The sequence below is a fragment of the Rhipicephalus sanguineus genome, chromosome 5, assembly GCF_013339695.2.
Source record: "Rhipicephalus sanguineus isolate Rsan-2018 chromosome 5, BIME_Rsan_1.4, whole genome shotgun sequence".
In the NCBI taxonomy this organism is placed as follows: Eukaryota; Metazoa; Arthropoda; class Arachnida; order Ixodida; family Ixodidae; genus Rhipicephalus; species Rhipicephalus sanguineus.
Window position 1 is genome coordinate 43,619,677 of NC_051180.1, and position 26,144 is coordinate 43,645,820.

Sequence of the window (26,144 nt, forward strand, 5' to 3'; positions counted from 1 at the left end):
TTTCAAATAGAGAAAAGGTATGTGCAGATGATCTATGAAAATCTGTGGTTTAATAACAGGCAAATAAATTTTCTACTTCAACTATTCTAAAAAGATGGTTCACTGAAAATTGAGCTCGGATTCAGAAAGGGGAAACGTGTCCTTTGATGAAGTTAGCAGTTTTGATGACTTCATCAAAAAAGTTATGGCAGAAATCTAAAATTCACTGCGTTTAGTTACTAGGCTTTACCTTTTTTTTTGTTTAACTAGCCAGAAAATGCGTACGGATCACTACACTTCCTCCAAGATTTGGTCGACCCATACTTACCAATCTCGCACCTGCCGCTAATGTTCCTCAGTCCTTCTTTGCAGTAACACTCAGCTTTCCCGTTACGAACTCGGCACAACCTGTACGGAACGCTCTCGCACTCTTCGGTCTTGTTGGCTGAGCATGTATCTAAAAAAAGAAAGTCGAAAGACACTATATTGTTTCAGATATTGTGAAACGTCATTGACTGAGCTGATATTGAGGAAGGATAAAAGTAATTAACTCAATTCGTTTGACGACATTTGTTGTTTCTGTCGGGATATACAGGGTGTATCACCTAAGTTGCTCCAAGTATACATTTTTCTAAATACGCGAACTCTAAAGAAGAACTAAAAAAAAATAAACAGGACAGTTATCTTATAAACCAACGTTTCTGAATAAACGTTAAAACATTTCTATGGAATATTTTTCGTTAGACTGACCATTTCAAAGGTTAAATAAGCGATCTCTGTTAATGACCCAGTCGATCGGATTGGTAGTTATCATAGCACGGATAAAATATTCCGACGTTTCAGAGCAGCGGCTACAACTCTTGCATGGAATATATATCGCTCGAGTTATTAATGAAGAAAGTGACAGTTTCGCCGCGACGGCGAAACAAGCAATGCGATAGCAACATATTGGAATGTAACGCGAAGAACAGAAAGCAGCTCGAAATTTTCAGCTCGTCGCTTAAGCGCAAAGGACGCACGAAAAGAACACACACAGGACGGGCGCGAACTAGCGAGTGTCACAGCTCGACACTTAAAACGCGCTGCTCAAACATAGAGAAGGACGCACGAAACGAACGCACAGGTATACACAGGACGAGCGCGAACTAACAAATGTCACAGTTGTTATTTCTTTCTGTTTGAACAGCGCGCTCCTTTCGCAAGCGCGACCGCTGCAGCGAGCGAAGTGACGTTCGTACGCTCTGTAACTTCAGCGCGGACATCGCGGTGAATACAGAAGACATACAAACCACCCACCTCATGAGATAAGCGCGCGCGCAGGCAACCACGCCCTGTAGGGCAAAGTGCACATGACGTGGCAGGAGGGGCGCGCGCATCGCAACGAGTGGGGCGACGACTTTTAAAGCGCGCCTCTCGCGCCCTTCACGACATCTCGCTGGTGACCAAGAAAGCACGCTGAAGTAAATTGTGTATATAAATAGCTCGCTTTTAGCACGCTGAAAGACGTACGCCTCGTGGCCTAGCCGTCTAACGCCGTGCGCTACGGAGCGAGAGGTCGCCCATTCGATTCCGCACTCCGGAAAAAAAAATTCTGAATTATTTTTGTTTGTGGCTTTTCTATATATACATACATATACATATACGTGACATGATGGCGACGGACAACGGCGACGGCAAAAACCAGCCGATAGTGTCCATATAATTGCTATCGCAATAAAAATTATTCAAGCAATCTTTTTTAATTATCCAGCATGGCGGAATGGAAAAAATGTCCTGACGAGCTGCGCACGGCTCAGAATACCGGGCCAATTCGACACGTGTAGCGCATATGTTCTCTTTTAGGGGCGAAGCTCCTTAGGGTGTGGGTCATTCCCTCCTCTGTAGTGGTAGTAGGAGTAGTAGTAGTAGTAGTAGTAGTAGTAGTAGTAGTAGTAGTATGTAGCCAGCTCTAGTTTAATGAATTGCTCACTAGATGAGCAATTCACTAGATATCATAATTTACAAGACATCGTAGTGTTCCATGATTTAATCACATCAAAAGACATACTTTGCGGGCGATATACTCTAGTGAGCTTTCAACTTTTCATCTTAATGTACATGATAAAGAAATTATTTCTACCAAAAACGCAATGCACGCCTTGAGCAAGATGTTTGGTTTTGGGACGCTTTATGTGCAGTAAACGCCGTGCATTGTTCTCGAAGCCGGAGCACTTCCACGATCGCGTTCCGTTGGCTTTCGTTGGGCATGCTACCGACCTCGCGTCGTGGAACGCAGGAACGCTACGCGCGTCGTGTCTTCCTTCTAGCCTTGCCGTTAATTCTCACAGGGCGAGTAGGGAACGCCGTCGTTCTTGGCGCGCTGTCTCTTTCGCTCGGAGTCGCGCTCGCTCTTGGCGCGCTTTCTCTTTCGCTCGGGAGCGGACACTTTCCCTGCATTTCACCAATCACAAAGCGGTGATAATGAAGGGACCACGTAAACCAACAGTACAATAAAAGTTTGATGTTTAATATATACACGGTGTCTCACACTCTTTATATGATGTACTGGGCGAATTTCACGGAAGAGTTTCACGCTTTACCGATGATTCTCTCCGGATCTTCGCCTCACTCATCATCATTCACCCCGTGGATATGATGTGATTTTTTTTAATACTTGGCGCAAGTTAGCTGAAACACGCTGTATATCTCAAGGGAAACAGCAATGTGCTCGGCAACAAGGAAGCCGCTCATTTTCCGAGAACCCATGGGACTGCAAATGTGAAGGACTGCCTCGTCGACGTGTCGAACGGCACTGACGACAAGTCTTCTTTCATCGAAGCCAGGAGAGGCCTCGCTCCGGCTGGCGGAAGCACACCGTCGCGCACTTTCGGAGACATTCTCTATTGTGGCGTTCTGTGCTTGTTGCAAAGCCGTTGTAAGTAAAGATATCGAGTAGAGAAAGTAAGGAGACAACAAAAATGAAGAGACAGCGCTAACTACCGCTAACTACGCTAACTAAACTTTATTAGTAAAAACAGCCACTGATATACCTTCGAACGACAGCGCGTGACATAAAACTGCACCACCATTTTAAATTCCGGGGCCTTACGTGCCAAAGCATCAATATTTTATCACGAATTTTTGGACACTGCTCAGATCGACTGTTTGTACCATCAGCAATCGATAAAAGCGATCGAGGGTGATGTAGTTATGTCCGCCGCTGTAATATAGTGGTTACGGTGTTTAGCTGCTGACCCTAAAGTCGCGGGTCCGATCACTGCCCCAGCGGTCGCATTTCTATGGAGGCGAATGCTAGAGGACAGTGTACTGTGCGATGACAGTGTGCGTTAAAGGACACCAGATGGCCCAAATTTTCGCAGCCTTCTACTACAGCGTCTCCCGTAATCATATCGTCTTTTTGACACGTAAAACCTCACAAATTATATTGTGATGTATGTAACATTCTGCCGTTGAAAGCAATATTGATCACTAGAGAACGAATTTTAGGCAAATTCCTATTTTGTTCCTTACGCTCCTGTCGCGCTATTTTGATATATGAGCATGAATTAGAGGCTAAGGAGGGCTTTTATAGTGTTTTTATAGTCCCTATAAATTCATATTTTTGGCATTCGTGCCTATAAGGGCCCAGAAGGGCCTATAAATGCATATTTATATGCATTTGGCGCCTATCAACAAACTGGCGCCTGTCAACACTATGTAACCTTAAGTTTCGATTTCCGGTGCAGTTGGAACCCGTTATTCATGTTGCCGCTCAACATTGACTGTTAGAAACTATGGGGTTCAACATAGTCCTGTAGTTCAACCAACGCCCGGAAACAACCGCTAGCAGCAGTGAAATGGGACGCACCGGCGAGCATACGCCGCCGCGCTGACACGACGCGAGCGGTTGGCGAATGCAAAATTGCGGAGAGCCATCAGGGGAGAGTGAAGAGCAAAAGAAGAAAGAAAAATGATGTGCACGCGGCTTTGGTTTAGTTTGTAATTTACTTTTAACCCTTTCCATACCGAAGACGAGCTAAGCTCCTCCAGAAAGTTTGTACCGCTCCTACCGAAGATGAGCTGGGCTCGTCCATGCTGAAAGGAGCATTTGCGGGCAGCGAAATTAAGCTACCCTAATTCATTCTGTTGAATTCTCTTTGGCTTGAACAGATAGTGCAGTAAAAAATTTGAAAACGTGCTCAAAGCATGCATTTTGGTCGAGAAAGCACTGGATTCTGGTAACCAGAATTAGAAAATGGCGCCTTCCTCTGGGCCGCGCGTGCCGGCAGCAGCTTTTTTCAGAAAAAAATAAGAAAACGCTTGTTCGCCAAGGTTTTGTGGAATGAATAATTTCAGTTCTTCTACAAGTGAAGCAGCGATTGCACAGAGCAGCATATTTTTTTTCTAAATCATCAGATTCGGACGAAGACCGCGTCCCAACGCTTCGGCAGTAGACGCCGATAGGTGTAAACAAACCCCCACCGACGCGTGCAAAGGTGTTTTTAAAGACGATAGTCTTTCTTGGGGAACTTAAACGCAGAAATTTTGGTCTGTCTTTCTGTCTGTCTTTCTGTTTGTCGGCACGTCCCTCGATTCAGCCACTCGGCCAAAGTTGAACCACTTGCCCAAGGGCCAGCCGTCTTGAACTGGTACGGCTGTTCATACTTGTGAACGTTGCCGATCAAAAAGTAAATATCATGCATATCTGAGGTGCAACATCACTAAGTAAGTATTAGGTGGCGTGTTCCTTTAATAGAAAATGCATACATACGTAATTTTAAGGACCCTAGTTTCTTAAGCTGCGCTGAAAATGCATAAGAATGGAAGCTTGAGCGAGTTGGTATGCGTTCATCTTTGTTGAAACAGCGCTCACTAGACGACGACGAAGTAAAAGAAGGCACAGGACAGGCGCTGCCTGTCCTGTGCTTTCTTTTACTTCGTCGTCGTCTAGTGAGCGCTGTTTCAACAAAGCTGAAAATGCGACTGCGCTGAAATTTGCCTTCCTCCGTGCCCTTCGCACGAGCTCATTGTTGTGTTTCGGTTTCGGTTCTGTATTGCACTGTACGAATGCCATGGGTTGGTGTTGAAAAACTTTAGTTTTGAGAAGGCCAAGAAGGTGAAAAAAAATATTTAAAAAATGAAAAAGCAGCGTTGTGGGCGGCCTTCAGGCTGCCGGTTGTGGGCGCCGCTCTGGCGTTCCTGTTTTACTCAGGCGACGTGTAAATAAAAGAGTGTGTGGAGAGTACTCGTTGAGTGCGGACGTTTCTCTGCTTCAGCGCTTCGCGCCAAACCGCGTTTTCGGGCTGGCTGGCGACCCCGCCGGTCGCGTTGGTCACCGCCGGTCTTCGCCTGCTGCTGCTCCGGGACTACCAGCACGCAACACAGCACTCATGTTTCCCGACGTATTGCCAGATGGCGTCCATATCTCACACAGCGCCTCTTCTATCGTCTTTACACGACATTTGCAGCGAAGCACGCAGATACGCGGCCAATTTTTTTTCACGGGGTCTCTTGTCCCTGCGAATTATTTTTAAAATTTTACAGAAACATTTCCTGCACCGAAAATAGGAGAGGCTAGGGCATTTTCCGTGGTTCAGTGCAGTGAAGCCAATTCTCTGCATATTTTCAAAAAACTTATAATGCTTGTACCTTGCGAATAAAGCGCCTTTAAATAGTTTTTTAGTTGTTCCAAGACACGTACAATCAAATCGGCGAAGAAACAAAATGCGCATTTTTGTGTCGTTTTTGGCCGAAAATCTCGCTAGGGAAAGGGATAAGGTGTTCACCGCCAGGGGAGAAACTGATTCTACGCGATCCGACCCGGCCAATAGGAAGAATCCCCTCCTTCTGGTCTTTTAGCGATATGGATGTCTGATCCTGCTCTACCCTTGTCAGTCATGCTAAAAAGAAAGGCACAAAGGTGTGCGTTGATTCGACAGTGGACATTTGACGACTCACCATGCTACAGAATGTGTTCTGCAAAGCGTGCGTTCTGGAAAGTTGCACGGCTACGTGCAACTTTGGTGCCTGTGTACCAGCTTAAACAATAAGATTCCTTGTTTTCATTTGTAAATAGATGTCGCACACGTCTTCCTTTAAAGTTATTGGCATTTATGTAAAAGTTTATTGAACCTATATTTACGAAATTGTCAGGTATATGACAGCGGTTTTCCCAATGGATTACCTAACTATAGAATTTGAAGGAATTAGTCATTTAATCCGGCGACTTATGCTGTCTTCTGCGTGCGGCACTGATGAGATAAATGCGAAATTTCTGAACAACACTGAAGAGTACTGTTCTATTGTATTGTCGCGCATTTCTCAGCAGGCTCTCCAGCGCGCCACTTTGCCGGCTGACTGGAAGGTGGGGAAGGTTATTCCCGTCTTTGAATCCGGAAACCAACACTGTCCCCTGAACTACCGACCAATTTCTTTAACAAGTATTTCCTGTAAGATGCTTCAGCACATGATCTATTCCTAACCTCATGGCATTTCTTGAAACCAACGCCTTTTTCAGCAAGTTCTAACATAGCTTTCGTAAGCACCGTTCGTGCGAAACGCAAATTCTATCTTTTGCGCATGACGTCATCTTAGCCCTAGATAAGAAAATACTGGTTGACTGCATTTTTTTAGACTTCGCGAAAGCCTTTGATAAAATTTCACGCCAACTACTACTTAAGCTTAGCACACTGACTATCGACCCTAACATTCTGAAATGGATTGAATGCTTTCTAACTAAGCGCACTCAGTATGTTGCCGCTAATATTTGTTCCTCAAATTCCTGTGCAGTTAGATCTGGCGTTCCGCAAGGTTCCGTTTTAAATCCTTTACTCTTTTTAGTTTATATCAATGATCTACCAAGTAACATTAAGTCATCCATAAATCTGTTTGCAGACGACTGTGTCCTGTACCGTAGAATAACCAGCGAAGACGACAACTTACTTCGTCAAGCTGATTTTAATCGCGTCTCTGACTGGTGTAGTAGGTGGCTTATGACTCTCAACGTAACTAAACGTAAAAGGATGACGATCACACCTTTTTCTAACACTCCGAAACTTTTAAAGACGATAGTCTTTCTTGGGGAACTTAAACGCAAAAATTTTGGTCTGTCTTTCTGTCTGTCTGTCTGTCTTTCTGTTTGTCGGCACGTCCCTCGATTCAGCCACTCGGCCAAAGTTGAACCACTTGCCCAAGGGCCAGCCGTCTTGAACTGGTACGGCTGTTCATACTTGTGAACGTTGTCGATCAAAAAGTAAATATCATGCATATCTGAGGTGCAACATCACTAGGTAAGTATTAGGTGGCGTGTTCCTTTAATAGAAAATGCATACATACGTAATTTTAAGGACCCTAGTTTCTTAAGCTGCGCTGAAAATGCATAAGAATGGAAGCTTGAGCGAGTTGGTATGCGTTCATCTTTGTTGAAACAGCGCTCACTAGACGACGACCAAGTAAAAGAAGGCACAGGACAGGCGCTGCTTGTCCTGTGCCTTCTTTTACTTCGTCGTCGTCTAGTGAGCGCTGTTTCAACAAAGCTGAAAATGCGACTGCGCTGAAATTCGCCTTCCTCCGTGCCCTTCGCACGAGCTCATTGTTGTGTTTCGGTTGCGGTTCTGTATTGCACTGTACGAATGCCATGGGTTGGTGTTGAAAAACTTTAGTTTTGAGAAGGCCAAGAAGGTGAAAAAAAAATTTAAGAAATGAAAAAGCAGCGTTGTGGGCGGCCTTTAGGCTGCCGGTTGTGGGCGCCGCTCTGGCGTTCCTGTTTTACCCAGGCGACGTGTAAATAAAAGAGTGTGTGGAGAGTACTCGTTGAGTGCGGACGTTTCTCTGCTTCAGCACTTCGCGCCAAACCACGTTTTCGGGCTGGCTGGCGTCCCCGCCGGTCGCGTTGGTCACCGCCGGTCTTCGCCTGCTGCTGCGCCGGGACTACCAGCACGCAACACAGCACTCATGTTTCCCGACGTATTGCCAGATGGCGTCCATATCTCACACAGCGCCTCTTCTATCGTCTTTACACGACATTTGCAGCGAAGCACGCAGATACGCGGCCAATTTTTTTAACTACACATTAAATAGAAGTAAATTAGAGCAGGTCAGTAGTTACAAATACTTTGGTGTTTAAATAACAAATGATCTATCATGGAATTCTCACATTAGGTACATTATTAACAATGCTAACCGTTCTCTTGGTTACCTTCGCAGAAACTTGCCACGCACCAATACACCTTAAACTAATGCTATACCAAACATTTGTCCCTTCAAAACTTGAGTACGCTTCTGCCATAAGAGACCCAGCTCAATCAGCGTTAATAGAAACTTTAGAAGCTGTCCAAAACCGCTCAGCCCGCTTCATCCTTAACAATTATGCTCGTACTGCCAGCGTCACCTTAATGAAATCTACTCTTCATCTCCCAGGTCTGGTTATTAGAAGAACAATTTTCCGTCTGTCACTCTTTAATAAAATTTCCTTCCATAATCAAGTACTTCGAGAGGAATCAATTTCAGAAACTGCTTACTTTTCATCACGTGTTGACCCCCCCGAATAAAGTAGCCATTCTTTTTTGCCGCACCAACCTCTTTTTGCATTCTTTCCTTCCGAGCACAAACAGAGACTGGAAGCGCCTTCCCCCTTCCTTGCTGCCACTAAGGACCAAGCGCTGTTCAAGTCCGCAGTTTCGGAACACTTTATGATGTAACTGCAAACTCCCGTTTTTTCTCTCTCATTTCTTTAAGTATTGCTAATCATTGTATTTGCTTCACTGTTGATATTATTGTTATTTTCCTGTACTTATATTGTACCCACCACCTCTGTAACACCCTAAGGGCCCTGAGGGTGTAATAATGAATGAATGAATGAATGAATGAATGAATGAATGAATGAATGAATGAATGAATGAATGAATGAATGAATGAATAAATAACAGTTTTGCAGCAAGGGCGATGCAATGAATGCGATAGCAACAAATTGGAATGTCACGTGAAGAACGGCAACCAGCTCGAAATGTGCAGTGCGCTGCTCAAGCAAAAAGGACGCAGAAAGATGACACACACAGGGCGAGTGCGAACTAAGAACGTTCAGAGTTCGACACTTAAAGCGCGCTGCTGAAACACAAACAACGCACGAAACGTACGCACAGGTATACACAGGACGAGCGCGAACTAACTGTCACGGTTGTTGCTTCGCTGTGTCTGAACAGCGCGCTCCTTTCGCAAACGGGGCCGCTGCAGCGAGCGAACTGACCTTCGTGCTTTCTGTAACCTCAACGCATTCCGGTGAAAGGTGAGGACGTGCAAACTGCCACCATCGCGACGAGGAACTCGCGTAACCATGGCACTTTAGCGCACGCAAGTTAGCTTTGCCGTCGAACATTCTTATGCGGTGAAATGTGCAAAGTCTGGGAAGGTGTTATTACATTTCTCGAGTAATAGCACATTGTGCCCTGCGTTCGTGTAATAATTACACATGCGTGTTATAATTACGAGCACCAGTATGATCGCTGGTGTCTATTCAGAGCTGTGAATGACGTTCCTGTGGCCCTAAGAAGCAAAAAGTACAAGTCTGTCCTCAGGTTCCCCACCCATTTTCGAAGTTTCTCGGTTGGCAGCTAGGCATGTGGTACACAGTTATTTTACCTTGATTCGCCGCTGATACCATTTATTACACCGTAATTCACAATTCATTCACCGGCTGCTTTGTTTATCACTTCTAGTCTTATGTACCACTTGGTATACTTTTACTACATCAAAATGAAGCTGTCAACCCGAGTATACTGGGTTCCCGTCTTGCATCTTGCGCATTTTGCCGTCTTTTAAGAGCGGAGCTCTTTAAAGGGACACTAAAGGCAAATATTAAGTCGACGTTGATTGTTGAAATAGCGGTCCAGAAACCTCGTAGTGCTACTTTTATGCCAAGAAAGTGCTTATTTTGAAATAAAATCACGTTTTAGTGGTCCGCATCGCGTTAGCGCACTTCAAATCACCCGCCTGAAATCCGACTTTGATACGTCACTGCTGCCGTGCCCAACGTTGCCCGCCTTTACTGCGCGGCCGCCGACGCTAGTAGCAGCAGAGCGAAAGTAGGGGGACCCACAGCAGCAATAACGGCCACCGAAGCTTGCCGCAATCGCAGCAATGGATGTGGACGGAGAACTTGACAACGAGACATTGGCTCGCGACGCTGGGCTCCAATTCAGCGACTTGAGCCCCGATGAACGCGGTATGCTGCTGAGGGCTCGTAGTGCCGGCATCGTTGCATGCGGCATTTTGTCGAACTTTCTGTCAGAGCGACTTTCATGAGCGCACAAAACACACGTGGCAGTACGCGATCCCGAAACTACCACCGAGACGCGACCGCGTGAGCGAAGCAGGGCGCCTGGCGAAGCGCAGTTCGGCGAAAACGGAACCTTTGAACCAGGCGCGCCGTTCCTCATGGCAACGCCACAGAGGTTCTTTTTTCCATGAATCAAACCGAAACGAACAAACAGCATTTTATTACGTCTTTTGATGCATGCAAGGTTCTTTTTTTATTGATACTAGTTTGATTACTAGTGATTTATTGTAGGCAGACTCTCATACGTCATCGGGATCACTTCGAAAATGTCCCACTCGTGGCGCTCATCGTGTGATACATTTAGGTTAATTTCGCGGTAAGTAGGGCACTGCTGTTGATAATATTGCCGTTTTAGAAGTTGTCATACATTGAGCTTTCACTCTCACATAAATTGTTATTTGCCTTCAGTGTCCCTTTAAGCTTTTCGTGGCGCCGGGCAGGGCGAACAGTAGTGATCATCATCATGAACCGGTACATGCTCGCTTCGACCTCTTCAACATCTGCTTCGCTTCCACAACACGTGCGCCGATTTGTGTGGTGTAGAATACAAAAACTATGATGGGCGAGTCTGTTAACACGTAGCATCACGTAACAACTAGTCACGGGACAGAAATCTCGTAACATCATGTAACAACTTGTCATGTGACTAAAAATCCCGTGACATCACGTAATATAGTCACGTGACTAAAATTACGTCACATCACGTAGTAACTAGTCACGTGACTAAAAATTGCGTAATGCTCACCTGACTAAAAATTGCATGACATCTCGCTACCAGTCACGTGACTAGGATCATGTAACGTCACGTAACTACTCGCATGACTAAATATTACGTAACAGCATGCAACATCTAGTCACGTGACAAAAATCACGTAACATTTAGTCACGAGACTAAAATCACACAGCATCGCGTAACAGCTCGTCACGTGAAATGTTGCCGCCATAAAGCGCGTAACAGCTAGTAACATGAGATGTTCCCGCAAAAAAAAAAAAGCACGTAGCTAGTCACGTTACTAAAACCTCACAACATCAGGTAACAAGTAGTCACGTGACTTGTCTAGCCAAGTCTAGCCATACTTAGTACTACTAGCAAAAACAGCTTCTCCATCTAAAACTTGACATTTGTAACAAAACTTAGCTAGGTCGAACACCAGCTCCGCTGATGGTTCATGCCTTGCGCCACTAGTGCAAGCTGCGCACTTTTTTTTTGCCGCATCCTTTTTATCTTCACAAGATAGTGCTCTCGGAGGTGTTTTCTCTGCATTGTGCAAGAAAAGATAACGCTAAGAAACTATCGGTAGAATATACACAGAGAAAAAATTCGGCAGATCCCACATACCGTGGGAGTCGATGTTATGCGAAGCAGGCGGCGGGAAGGTGACTGTGGCGTAGCTTTTTTTACTGAACGACACGTTACAAAATGACGCTAAATATTTGTATAAATTTTATGCGCACACATACATGTTGAAGAGCCGCATATGTGTTATATAACCAGTTGCTTACGGTTAGGTAAAGCTGCCAATCGCAACGTGGTTATTACCAACACCAGAAGCAGTAAGCTGATATGTAGTGCTAATACGTGTCCCGAGAACGCACGCACGTTTCACGAACCCGTGTGCATGTGTGGAAGAAGTTCTTGACAGTTCTTGAACAAGGGCATCATCACCGTGATCAGTGAGCACCAGCAGCTGTTCATGACTTGTTATAGGATCTGGTCGTGATCATGGTGACGAGAGGCCTATGTGTAGTGAAGTATGTGGTTTAGTAGAGCTGTTGGGATTCGTGGATGCCTTGGTCATTTCGTCGACAAATTGTCTGTCGACAGAGCCGGCGACATGTCGGAACCTGAAGCCTTAGATTTAGGTGCACGTTAAAGAACCCCAAGTGCTCGAAATTTCCGGAGCCCTCCACTACGGCGTCTCTCATAATCATATCGTGGTTTTGGGACGTTAAACCCCAGATATTATTATTATTATTGACCTGAAGCCACCCTTCGCGTTGGTGAGGTATAGGCCATCGAGGCTGGTAGGCCTGGATAGTGCTACGTAGACAAACAAAAGTGGATGGTGTTTGTCGTATTTGTACACTACCTGGGCGCATGTGGCCTACGTAGCCTGGTCTACAAAGCGGCTGTAAATCAATCTGGCATCATCCTCGGTCAGCATGGGGCCATCGCCCAGACTCGTAAGAAATGAATAGGACACTGCGTCGTTCTGGTGGACGAAGTGCACTTTACGATGCGGTGATGTGGATATCATATTTAACTTTCGTTAATGTATTCCTCCGGGGTCGAGCAATGCTTTAATATAGCTTGCTGAATCATAGAAATACAAACGTAATGTGTATTAGACTGCTATAAAAGCGGAGCCAACATTGGAACTACAGACGGTAATCTGATATGACGCCTGTATCGTAGGAGTACACATCGTAAGAATATCATGTAGTGTTTATTGCTTTCTTGTAAAATTAGATAGCCAGCACCACAACCACAATTGACGTTGCACCGATATTACGCCTGCGTAGGCTGTTTTTCCAAACCAGTTTATGCACCTGGCGTGGCTCAGTGGTAGAATAACCGATTGCCACGCAGAATGATTGGGTTCGATTCCTGCTGGGATCCCGTTTTTCATTCTTTCCATTCGTTCAGTCAACGCTGCCGCTGTTGGTTTTCCCTAATGCTCAAGAATTTAAGTTACCAATGTCTGTTCTCGCCGTTACTGGGTAGATATAAACTGTCAATCACCTGTGGCGCATACCCGTACACAGCGGCCCGTGGTAAACGGGTATATGCCACACGTGTCTAGTGGAAAGGGTTTGACGACGTACACGACAGGACTTTAATGTTATTCATGTCATGACCCGGCACTCATATTCGTCAAATCCTCTTACCCTCCCATGCAAATTTTGGTCTACACCAAGTTAAGGAGGCGATCATGAGAGCACCCAGACGTAGGCGGCTAGATAGATAGATAGATAGATACGTAGATAGAAACGCTCAAAGTGCCTGAGGTTCGCTAAGAAATGCTTCGCATTTAATAGTACAAGGTTTACCAGCATAAATGAAAATGTTGTTGAAAACAGAAGAAAACGGCCGCCGCATCTGGGGCATACGTATCATCATCATGGGATTAGAGTGTTCCATTAAAGGGCCGCTCACCAGGTGACATAACGAATTTTAGTTAGACATAGGAAGTTGTTGCGAGACCAATAAAGAGCATTATGCTACAAGATTTTTTCTAATCGGTCCGTTAGAAGCTGAGAAAAACAATAATTTGTAGCGGCGCGAAACCATCATGCGAGGAGGCGAGTTTCAAACCCTTGCCGCTCGCCCCGTGTAGCCTTCGCAAGCCAAATCCCTTCCTGGCCCTCTTCGGCACGCGAGCAGGAGGATCACATAACGCATACGCATGAACACGTCATGCGCACAAGATGTCACGAGCGCATGACGTGCCCGAACCATCCCGAGCCCCCGAGACGCGAGCGGTGTTGTGGCGGCGTTCGTTGCGCTTCATCTATGCAAGTTATGCCGAATGCGCCCTCGCCGATCACTTGGCTTTCACCCTATTACTGAGCAAGAAAGCTGCAACATTTGTACGGACGCGAGACTAGCGGTGTGCCTAACCTCCTTGGGTGTGCCGCATGAAAATCTAGTTAGACGCGGGAGGATAAATGAGCCTAATGAGCGCTGGAACGCACTAGAAAATTAGTTTCGTTGTAAAGGGTGGCGTCTGCACGATGCGCAAAGCGCGAGAACACGAACGCGTGCGAAACAGAGGGAGATTAGACTCGAATCTCGCTGCACTTCGCAGTAAAAATTAAAAAAGAAAACGCACACATTCTGTTTGTGTGGTTTATTATTGCTCTGAAGTTTTATTCATTCATTCAAGCAACAAATTTCACAAACTACACGTCGTGTCAAATAATTATCGCAGTGTCACGTGTTACTGTTGGCGACGTCAGAGCACAGTCGTCTACGTAGAGGGGCGACGTCACAGTACTACCATCTACGTAGGGCCATTTTCTCATGTACGTCATCCCCTCATTCTCTAAAGCGCGCGCCCGCGAGGGGAAGGGCAAGCAGCGTTCACCTTGAAATTTGACCCATTTCCGCGGCGCGTAGCGTTGCAAATTTTGGCAGACGTGATCGTGAACGCCCAGTGCGTGCATTGCGCTCGTCAGCTCAAAATTGTCAAACCTGGTGAGGGGCCCTTTAAAGGGGAAGAAGACGGGGCAGCCATGGCATCAGTCTCATTTCTTTACAAATGTGTTGAAGTTACTACTCTTTATGTGAATACCATCACAATATCAGCTATACTGAACACAGTGACTACTTAACATGGCCTACCTGAGCATACTGGTCGCCCGCCTTGCATCTTGCATTCCATACCGTCTTTCTCGCACTCGACCTTTTTCTGTTCACAAGTGGTAGCTTCTGGCGATGTTTCTGCATTCGGATGTAAAGGAAAATACATATAGCACATGCAGGGATCAGCTGCCAATATCACTGAATCTAAGCGTAACTGAACTTGAACTTATGCGCCTTAAAGGTAACGAAATAACAGCGTTTCTTCGCGGTGCACGATTCATATTAAGATACCTACCTACACACACTGGTTTCCCATCTTGCATCTCGCATGTCTCGCCTTGTTTTTCGCACTCGAGCTGTTTACAAGCGTTCGGTTCCTGTGTGCAGTAGGGCGATCATACAAAGAAGTCACACGGCCCCCTATGCATTTGCCTAAGACGACTGGAACGCGAAAACCATCATCTTCTCCCCCCCCCCCCCCCCCCGAAGAATAAAAATTAGCCTAGTTACACTATGGAGACGCAATGCTAAAAAGACAGCGGAGCTGATGGATAACCTTGGTAGCCATGGCTGTTGCTGTTTTGTTGTTTTGCAAATTTTCAAAGCTTTCTCTGGGCGGCCTGCTTTGTTTCTGTTTATTTTTCTTTTTGTTCTTCTTGCTATTTTCCTTTCTTTTTTTCTCTGTCCTCTGTTTTTAACAGCGGAACTGTTTAACTCGAGCTTTGGTCCGTGACGGGGGAGCAGAAATGTTCATCATCATGAACTGGCACGCGTTCTCTTTGTCCTCGTCTTCACCTTTTGCTTCGCTGTCAGAACACGTGCGCCGATTTTTCCGGTTTGGGATGCAATAACTCTGATGGACGAGAAAACGAGTGCAGAGAGAGAGAGAGAGAGAGGAAGTAAGAGAAAGTGAGAGAGAGAGAGAGAAAAGAAGTAAGAGAGAGACAGAGAAAGAGAAAAAGAAGGAAGCAGAGAGAAAGAAAGAAAAACAGAAATTCTTGGCGAGGCTGGATTCAAATCCACGATCCGAAGGCGAGCGTCGTATCTAATCGGCTATCCAGCCACTCTAGCAGAGCATATGTCAGCCTTGTATAGTATAGTATAGTTTTGTATAGTATAGTAAGGAGGTGGGGAAGGGAAGTGGGTTTTAGGAGGAGATATGTAGGAGTGAGGAGGAGGGGAGAGAGTAAAGGATGTTATATAAGAAATGAGAAGGAGAGAATTAGAGAGAAAGGAAGACAGAAAGAGAAATAGGGAAAGAGCCGCTTTGATAACAACCTTTTCTCTTTTTAACACGAAAGTGTTTTATGCCGGGGTCCACCAAGACTTGAGTTACGTATTTCCGTCACGGAAATGACGTCGAAAAAATGTACACGATCAGATGGCAAAGAAAAAAAAGTTCCGTCAGCGGGCATCGAACCCACGACCGCTTGGTCCGAAACAACAGATGCCGGGCGCGCTATCCACTGCGCCACGGTCACAGACTCTGGAGGCTTTACAAACACGCCTTTTATATCTACCACTCTCCCGGTCGGCGGGGTGGTGTGTCCCTCTGAGAGCGGCAAAGTAGAATAATTCGTCATCAATGTGGTTTCCGCGATTAGTACCTGCAACGTGTTACACGTTCGTCCCATTCGGCGTGTTTTCAACAGAAGTGCAATTTTGTCAATGCCTTAACACACCGCGAGGTGGAGACCTTAACGCAAGCGTCGTAAAAGCGTCGGCCTCGCTCATAGCATCACGCTAATCAAACCAAAAAAATTGGCCGCGTATCTGCGTGCTTCGCTGCAAATGTCGTGTAAAGACGATAGAAGAGGCGCTGTGTGAGATATGGACGCCATCTGGCAATACGTCGGGAAACATGAGTGCTGTGTTGCGTGCTGGTAGTCCCGGCGCAGCAGCAGGCGAAGACCTTTGCAGAGAAACGTCCGCACTCAACGAGTACTCTCCACAGACTCTTTTATTTACACGTCGCCTGGGTAAAACAGGAACGCCGGAGCGGCGCCCACAACCGGCAGCCTGAAGGCCGCCCACAACGCTGCTTTTTCATTTTTTAAATATTTTTTTTCACCTTCTTGGCCTTCTCAAAACTAATGTTTTTCAACACCAACCCATGGCATTCGTACAGTGCAATACAGAACCGAAACCGAAACACAACAATGAGCTCGTGCGAAGGGCACGGAGGAAGGCAAATTTCAGCGCAGTCGCATTTTCAGCTTTGTTGAAACAGCGCTCACTAGACGACGAGGAAGTAAAAGAAGGCACAGGACAGGCAGCGCCTGTCCTGTGCCTTCTTTTACTTCGTCGTCGTCTAGTGAGCGCTGTTTCAACAAAGATGAACGCATACCAACTCGCTCAAGCTTCCATTCTTATGCATTTTCAGCGCAGCTTAAGAAACTAGGGTCCTTAAAATTACGTATGTATGCATTTTCTATTAAAGGAACACGCCACCTAATACTTACCTAGTGATGTTGCACCTCAGATATGCATGATATTTACTTTTTGATCGACAGCGTTCACAAGTATGAACAGCCGTACCAGTTCAAGACGGCTGGCCCTGGGGCAAGTGGTTCAAATTTGGCCGAGTGGCTGAATCGAGGGACGTGCCGACAAACAGAAAGACAGACTAAATTGTGGTAGCGTCTCTCGGTTTTAGATCGTGACCCTCCGCTTTTGTGGACAAACGCGGCCAGCGTCCCAGCGGCGTTTCATCGGCGTCTCTTCCAAGACAGCGAGCCTGCCGGCTGGCAGGGCGTGAGGTCCTTTCCATCGTCGTCGGCCCTTCCGGGGACCTGCGGGGATGGCGTCGAGGCCTCTGCCACCGACTGCACCGAAGGAGCACTGCTTCACGTTCAACGTGCCCGAAGACACTGTGTCAATCGACGAGATCATCGACAGTATTGAGGAAACCGTCGGCGATGAAGGGGTGCTGTTCTTGCAGCACCTCGGATCGTCAAAGTTCCTGGTAGCGACCAGAACAGCAGACCAAGCTACAAGTCTCCTAGTCAACGAAGGTTTCTGCATCAGGAAAGAGAAAGTGTCCGTCGACGCTGTAGGACCCCCGATCGTTCATGTCAACGTCTACAGGCTGCCACCGTACGTCTCCAACGACTCACTCGTCGCGGCTCTTCAGCCTTATGGCAAGGTGCGTGACCTGCAATACACAACAGTGCAGAAGCGCCAAACGACCTACTCAGGAACGCGAGTCGTCAAAATGGAGATGACAAGGCCAGCCCCCAACTTTGTTACTGTACTCGGGCATCGCGCCATGCTCGAATACCGAGGCATGCGTCGAGTGTGCGCTCGATGCAGTGGTGATGGTCACATGGCCGCTACGTGTACCAAGCCTTTTTGCCAGAGGTGCAGTGCATTTGGCCACGTCACGGAGACGTGCACCGTTGCGTGCAGAAAGTGCGGCGGGGATCACTCTGCGAGAGAATGCTTCCGAAGAAAATCTTATGCTGCAGTTACGCAGAGCACAGTGGCCTCTCAGGAAGATTTTCCGTCACTAAGCGAAGCTTTGGCCGTGCGCACGCGAACTCCCGATGCGACACCCAGGCTTCAAATACTAAAGCCCACGAAGAGAGTTGTGCGACACACACCTCCAGGCAGCATGGACAGTGACTCCGCATGCGAGCAACGCTCCCGCGAAGCGAAGCCCGAAACCTTGACCTCCGAGTCTGAAATGATCGCAGGCGAAAGCTCGAGCAACGCGGAGAGCGTCGCGACAACCAGCAACGCAGTGGAAGCGTCCAGCGACCACCTGTCGTCGCAGTTGGACTCAGATTCCACGTCAGCGTCTACAAATGACAAACCAGCGTCTCCAATGACTGCCGCGGAGGACGGAGCGTCGGCGCCTTGTTCAGGAACGGAAGCCGTTCGAGCTTCGCACCCCGCGACAAAGGCAACGACAGGAAAGAGAAGCGGCAGCAGAGTTACGCGTGAAGAAGGCCAAGCACAGCGTTCTTCTGCAAGAAACAGATCCAGGAGCAGATCAGCGCAACGCAAACTAGACTGTAGCCTTATTTCGGACAGTGAGGAGGACCCATACACTCGAGGTTTCCTTTCGCTGCCTGACGAGGCGTCCAAGGAACTCCCCAGCAGCCAGCGGCGGCCAAAGCCAAGTAGTTCCAGTGGCAACAGTGATGAAAACTGCAATGTGACTTTCAAAAAACCACGCGTCGCCTCGCAAACGGATGGGGCCCCACCGAAAGTGAGTGATGACGAAATGTATTAGGTCCTTTTTTTTTCACCCCACCCCTCCCCCTCCTTTTACATTTTAGTCTCACTTTTCGCCTTTGCTAACAATGGAGACAATTGTTTTCATGACATTTAATGTCCGAGGTTTTCGCAGTCCTGCCAAGCAGCAGGCAATCATTCAAATGGCTCGCGACATGCATGTTGATGTTTTGTTTGTGCAAGAGACAAATTTTCGTACGCGCTGGGACGTAGTCGCTTTCCGATATATGTGGCAGGTAGACGCCTTTTTCTCTCTGACGCACGCTACGTCACGCGGAGTTGGTGTCATTTTTATGAACAACAGGCTTCGAAGAGGGGCGCATTGTAGATTTGATACGGACGGCAGGGTGATCGCGCTTGACCTGTCACTGGATGGCAAGCGAACAAGAATTCTGAACGTCTACGCACCTGTAACGAGAACTCTTAGTAAAGAGTTTTACAGAGGAATGCGGTCGTTCATGCTCGAACCACTCCAGTACATCTTGCTGGGAGATTTAAACTGTGTCCTTGACACTTCGCGCAATATCAGAGGCCCGGGACAAGGTGGCTGTAACTATCAGGCACGAGAACTTGGCAATATTGTGGCAGATTGGCAGTTGATAGATGCATGGGTCACTCTGCATGGCGACGCATTTGCTGCCACCAGAGCGAGTGGAATTCACGGGAGCCGCTTGGATAGGGTATACGTACCGGAAGTGTTTCGCGCAGCGCTCGTGAGATGTGAAGTCGTGCAAGTGCCTTCATACTGCTTGAATGTCAGTGATCACAAGCCGCTGCTGTTCAGCATGCAAGTGTGCAATGGTGGGCGATCTCCCCGCTTCTGGCGCATGGATCCCACCATATTGCACGATGAGGAATGTATCAAGTACATGGGAACAGAAGTAGCGGCATCCATTGCTGAGGTGGACGTGTTAGATCCAGCTACGTGGGACAGGCTCAAAAAGCGATGGAGGTTGATTTCCGAAGAGGCGGGAAAGGAGAGGCATGCGCGCATTACGAGTCGCATGAATGAGACTCTCCGACGCATTCAGATAGTGGAGAGAGGAGGCACGTCTACACAGGCGATGCGTGATTATGTGGACGCCCAAAGAAAGGTGTATTCTAACCTGTTGCATAAGAGAGCGCAAGCGTCTAGAATAGCAGACGAGTTGCAGCTGCCGAATGACGAACTCGGGAATCTCGCGTTTGCAGTGAGGGTCGGAACCCGGCGAAATCAACCACAGCGGATTTTGACGGCAAAAAGAGAGGACGGCAGCATAACGACCGAGCCAGTCGAAGTACGGAATACGTTCAAAACTCATTTTGAGCGTCTTTTTGCACAAGAACCGCAGTTAGACGACCATGATTTCGAGCCCAGATTTCTTTCGTTCTGTGATGGACTACCCAAGTTGAAGGCCGAGGATACCGAGGGATTGCACTCCCCAGCAACGAAAGATGAGGTCTCGCAAGCCCTTAAGGCCATGAATGCCAGATCGGCACCTGGCCCTGATGGCATCCTCACGGCCTTTTACGTTCGTTTTTTCGAAATTCTTTGGGATCTCCTGACGGATGTGGTGAATATCTTTATCACCGAAGGAAAAAAGCCGCTATCGTTCAGAGATGGTAGAGTGGTTCTGTTGTTGAAGGAGGGTATGGATCGGTCCAACCCCAAGTCGTGGAGACCGATCACTCTCCTCAACACGGACTATAAACTCGTGGCAACACTGTTCGTACTGCGGCTGAGACCCCTGCTGAACGAGTTAGTGTCACCCCTCCAGTCATGTGCTGTCCCTGGCCGCTCTGCTTTCGCAACGCTAACGCTGATCAGAGATCTCTTTTATTATGCCAAAGCAAAAGAAACTTCAGGAACCTTTGTAGCCCTCGATCAAGCGAAGGCGTTCGACAGGGTCGAGCGGCGTTACTTGTTCGCAGTACTGAGGAATTATGGCTTGCCGGACGAGTTCGTTAAGTGCTTTGAGCTGCTCTATGAGGGCACCAATAGTCACCTTTACTTAAACGGTGATATGACTGAGAGCTTCGCTGTAGAAAGGGGTGTTAGACAGGGATGTCCAGCCGCACCAGTTTTATTCGTATTGTCGCTAGATCCCCTCATCAGAAAAGTCGCGATCTGTCCTAGAATTAGAGGATTCCCCATGCCAGGCACTGATGAAATAAAAGTTACAGCCTACGCGGACGATATTTCGATATTTGTAAGAAACAGGTTTGGTTTTGCCATAGTTTTGGAGCTCTTTGAGGAGTACTCCGCTCTCTCTGGCGCGTACTTGAATACCGACAAAAGCAAGGCGATGCGCTTTGGAGACTTCGCCGATGATCTCCCAGGTGGAGTTCAATTCGTGGACGCGGTGAGAGTTCTCGGAGTTATCTTTGAAGAAGCGAGCATCGCAAATAGAACATGGGAAGACGCAATAGCCAAAACGAGGGACGTGATAAACAGGACATCGGAATACAAGCTGTCACTCGCAGCGAGGGCAGGTGTGGTCAAGACGCAGGCGTGTGCGTATGCTCACTACATCGCACACGTTGCGCTGTTGCCTCGCAATTTCGCACAGCGCCTCAGGACACTTACCGGGGCATTTATATGGGAACATAAACCTGCCAAGGTTAAAGGGACACTAAAGGCAAATAACAAGTTATGTCAGAGTGAAAGCCCAATGTATGACAACTTCTAAAACGGCAATATTATCAACAGCAGTGCCCTACTTACCGAGAAATTAAGCTAAATGTATCACATGATGAGCGCCACGAGTGGGACATTTTCGAAGTGATCCCGATGACGTAGGGAAGTCGGCCTACAATAAATCACTAGTAATCAAACTAGCAGCAGTAAAAAAAGAACATTCTGAGCATCAAAAGACGTAATAAAATGCTGTTTGTTCGTTTCCGCTTGATTCATGGAAAACAAAACCTCCGTGGCGTTGCCATGGGGAACGGCGCGCGTGGTTCAAAGGTTCCGTTTTCGCCGAACTGCGCCTCGCCCGTCTCAGTGGTAGTTTCGGGATCGCGTACTGCCGTGCGTGTTTTGCGCGCTCGTGAAAGTCGCTCTGACAGGAAGTTCGACAAAATGCCGCATGCGTGTGATACTGCCGGATGCCCGAATGGTGCACAACGCCAGCGCTGCAGCAAGGAAACCGGTGTGTCTTTTCACTGGGTGCCGCGGAATGAACCCTTACGCTCGAAGTGGCTTAGTGTCATGCCAATGCGCCAGTGTGCTAAACAGTCAAAACCTCTGCGTGTGTGCTCGCTGCACTTTTGTACTGAGGATTACGAGCCCAACCGCAACTTGGTGACGGCTTTGAATGTGCCCATCCGAGCAAGTCTTTGCCGCAGCGCCGTTGTTGCTACTGTGGGTTCCGCTACATCCGCTTGACTGCTACTAGTGTCGGCGGCCGCGCAGTAAAAGCGGGCAACGTTGGGCACGGCAGCAGTGACGTATGAGAGTCGTATTTTCAGGCGGGAGATTTGAAGCGCGCTAACGCGATGCGGACCACTAAAAACGTGATTTTATTTCAAAATAAGCACTTCCTTGGCACAAAAACAGCGCTACGAGGTTTCTGGACTGCTATTTCAACAATCAACTTCGACTTAATATTTGCCTTTAGTGTCCCTTTAAGACTAGATGTCTCAGTCTGCCCGCAGAGCGCGGCGGTCTGGGTCTACCGGATATTAAAGGGCCCCTCACCAGGTTTGACAATTTTGAGCCGACGAGCGCAATGCATGCACTAGGCGTTCACGATTACCTCTGCCAAAATTTGCAACGCTACGCGCCGCGTAAATGGGTCAAATTTCAAGCTGAACGCTGCTTGCCCTTCCTCTCGCGGGCGCGCGCTTTAGAGAATGAGGGGATGACGTACATGAGAAAATGGCCCTGCGTAGGTAGTAGTGCTGTGACGTCGCTCCTCTACGTAGACGACTGTGCTCTGACGTCGCCAACAGTAGCACGTGACACTGCGATAATTATTTGACACGACGCGTAGTTTTTGTAATTTCTTGCTTGAATGGATGAATAAAACTTGAGAGCAATAATAAAACACACAAACGGAATGTGTGCGTTTTCTTTTTGAATTTTTACTGCGAATCGCAGCGAGATTCGAGACTAATCTGCCTCCGTTTCGCACGCGTTCGCGTTCTCGCGCTTTGCGCATCGTGCAGACGCCACCCTTTACAACGAAACTAATATTCTACCGCGTTCCAGCGCTCATTAGGCTCATTTATCCTCCCGCGTCTAACTAGATGTTCATGCGGCACACCGCTAGTCTCGCGTCCGTACAAATGTTGCAGCTTTCGTGCTCAGTAATAGGTTGAAAGCCAAGTGATCGGCGAGGGCGCATTCGGCATAACTTGCAGAGATGAAGCGCAAAGAACGCCGCCACAACACCGCTCGCGTCTCGGGGGCTCGGGCTGGTTCGGGCGCGTCATGCGCTCGTGACATTTTGTGCGCATGACGTGATCATGCGTATGCGTTATGTGATCCTTCCGCTCGCGTGGCGAAGAGGGCAGGGAAGGGATTTGGCTTGCGAAGGCTACGCGGGGCGAGCGGCAAGGGTTTGCAGCTCGCCTCCTCGCATTATGGTTTCGCGCCGCTACAAATTATTGTTTTTCTCAGCTTCTAACGGTCCGATTAGAAAAATTCTTGTGGCATAATGCTCTTTATTGGGCTCGCAACAACTTGCAATGTCTAACTAAAATTCGCTAGGTCACCTGGTGAGGGGCCCTTTAAGATCTTCTCTAGAGCATTGGCAGCAAAAACAATCTCTAGGTTGTTTGCTGATCCGGACTATCCAGGAAAGAGCCTTCTAATGTACTGGACAAGTACTCTAAAGGCTACGTTTACAACGGAGAGATACAGTGGACCGCAAGCTGAGAAACCGCTCGAGTTTTACAAGAGTGTGTGCGACTTTAGGCGCACAGTAGATCAAAAAACGGAGGGGAAAGGGTTTGAAGAACTAGCGCCAATAGAATTAAGTTACTTGCTGACGGAAGAGACACTAGTAGACGAAGATAAAAGAAAAACGAACCCAAACCGATGGAAGACTTGGAAGAAAAGCAAAGTCCCTGAAGTGGTTCGCGAATTTGACTGGCTGAGAAGATGGAGCGTGTTGCCGACGCGTCAACGTCTCGCCAGATTCCACGTGACACCAAATGATAGATGCGTGAACTGTGGGCAATCCGAGACCACTAAGCATGCGTTATTCGAATGCGTGGCTACAAAGGGTGTATGGCACCTTGTTTGGCGCACCTTTGGAGTTGGAGCTACATTGCTGTCCCGAAAGAATAACGGCAAGTTTGCCCAATTGATACTATTGGTGACAATGTACGTGATCTGGAGACGTCGGTGCCAGGCAGAAGCTCGTCGGCAACCACAGCGTGCAGCGTTCCCAGCCATGCACCGTATTTATCGAATTGTTTTCGGATACCTAGTTGACGAGCTGGAAGCGAGTGGAGTTGATGCCTTCTTGAGGCGATGGCACACTCGGTTTTTCGCATTACGTGGCGAGAAACTTGAATTTTCAGCAGCGCCATACTGAGTTCGGAAAAAGAAACAAGTTATCTGACTCCCCGTGCTACAATTCCCCCCTCCCCCTTTCCCTTTCTCCCCCCCCCTTTTCTCTGTTTTATTTTCCCCTATCACCTTGTGAAGTATAAGATGCTCAGTTAATATGTTTGTTGTTGTATAGTCGCTTGGTAGCGTACAGTGTATTAACCCAGTCTGTATAAGATTGCGTCTAGCGTTTGTGTAAGTTACATTGACGCAATTTATAAGTATTTAGTTTATAGACGTCTCATGCGCTTGCGTGTACAGGTTCAATAAACTTTCCTTTGAGACAGAAAGACAGACCAAAATTTCTGCGTTTAAGTTCCCCAAGAAAGACTATCGTCTTTAAAATAGCTCTGCGACGCGCGCCTCGCGTTCCCCGCCAACGCGCTCGCCCCGAGAAAAATTGCGGCCGGAGCTACTGCGGCGGCACGACGCGCTTTGCGTTTCCCTCTAGTGCGGCCGTGGTGTTCAATCACATTTTAACATGCCGTGGGATGGCGACCAAGTTCTGCGTCCAATATGCGACGCTCTTCTGGCTATCTCAACTCGTTCTCTGATTATGCTTTCACCGTTAAAGGCCAACTCCGGCGATTTTTTGGCCATGTCAAAGTAATGGTGCTTTTATGTTCCTGAGACGCTCCTGTTACGGGCCCGATAGCAGAAATACTCGGCAAATTGGAGAATAATTTTAAATAAGCAAAAAAGCGCAACACCGAAACCGAAACCCAACCGAGTGTACTGTCTACGTATGACGTAGACGTTGTTACGAGCGAACCGGAAGTCGTGCAAGGCATGCCGGTCACGCCGGCGCGGAGTATGAAAACTGTGACAGCCGGGACGACCAGCGAAGCGCCGGCCAAACCAACGCTGTCTGTCGCCTTGTGCACAGCAGACGCTCGCTGTAGCGGCCTAAGCGCCGAAGTTAGCGGTGCCCTCGGCTGCGTCACTTCCGCCGCCTTGCCAACACTGACGTCACAGACGCAATGTTGCCAATAATTGTGGGAAGCCAAGAGGGCGTTTGCAGACAATCTCTAAAATTCATTTGCAAACAATCTGCGCATGTCTCAAGCCTGTAATTTGGCATAAATGACGGAAACGTGCAAAGGAACGTACCCAGCGAATTTTACTGAGATCCATCGACCTCGAAAAATCGCCGGAGTTGGCCTTTAACTACTACAGCTACCACAAGGGTTTGTTTAATCATTGAACATGGACGTTAGTCATCGGCATGGAGATGTACCACCAAGCATCAAATTGGGAGCATCCATGTTAAACGGCGCTATAGCTGCCAGACATCAATATACATTGTGCAAACTCTCTTATATCAATGTACAGTAAACATTCAGTCACTTCTATATGGGCACGTTTTACTTTCGTGTTATTCCGATTCCTATGACGGAGGGATCAACCATGTTTTTATCTTTTTTGCCTTTTATGAAATCTCTTACGATATCCGCTTTTATCACAACGCAATGAACATTATATATGCACACCTATGATTTTGCAAGCTATGGTCGAGTGTTGCTCCAATACGGCGACGACCGCTACTTATGATATGCGCGTTATTATACCGTAGCTTGCATTTCGTTTCGATAAAAGCAACGTCTCTGCTCTAACGTGAGTTCGTAACGTCGGACCATGAGCTACCCTTTATGCCAGTGTAGTCTACGTGTCTGACAAGACCATGATATGCGCCCACTCACTTTACACGAAGGTGTCAGTCCATCTCAAAGCTAAAAATCGGCATAGGCTCTTGCTCGATGACTGCCTCG

The 26,144-nt window shown here is 47.5% G+C and overlaps 1 protein-coding gene across 1 annotated transcript in view; it reads right to left on the reverse strand.

Annotated features, from left to right (window-relative positions):
* The window catches only part of LOC119393564 (uncharacterized), a 120,316-nt gene that overhangs the window by 33,019 nt on the left and 61,153 nt on the right, over positions 1 to 26,144 (reverse strand). Inside the window, exons 2-3 of the mRNA XM_037660665.2 lie at positions 14,637 to 14,735; positions 308 to 436 (exon numbers count right to left, since the gene is read on the reverse strand). Coding sequence (XP_037516593.2) covers positions 308 to 436; positions 14,637 to 14,676 — 169 coding nt within the window. The 5' untranslated portion in view covers positions 14,677 to 14,735. The remainder of the gene's footprint in view (positions 1 to 307; positions 437 to 14,636; positions 14,736 to 26,144) is intronic.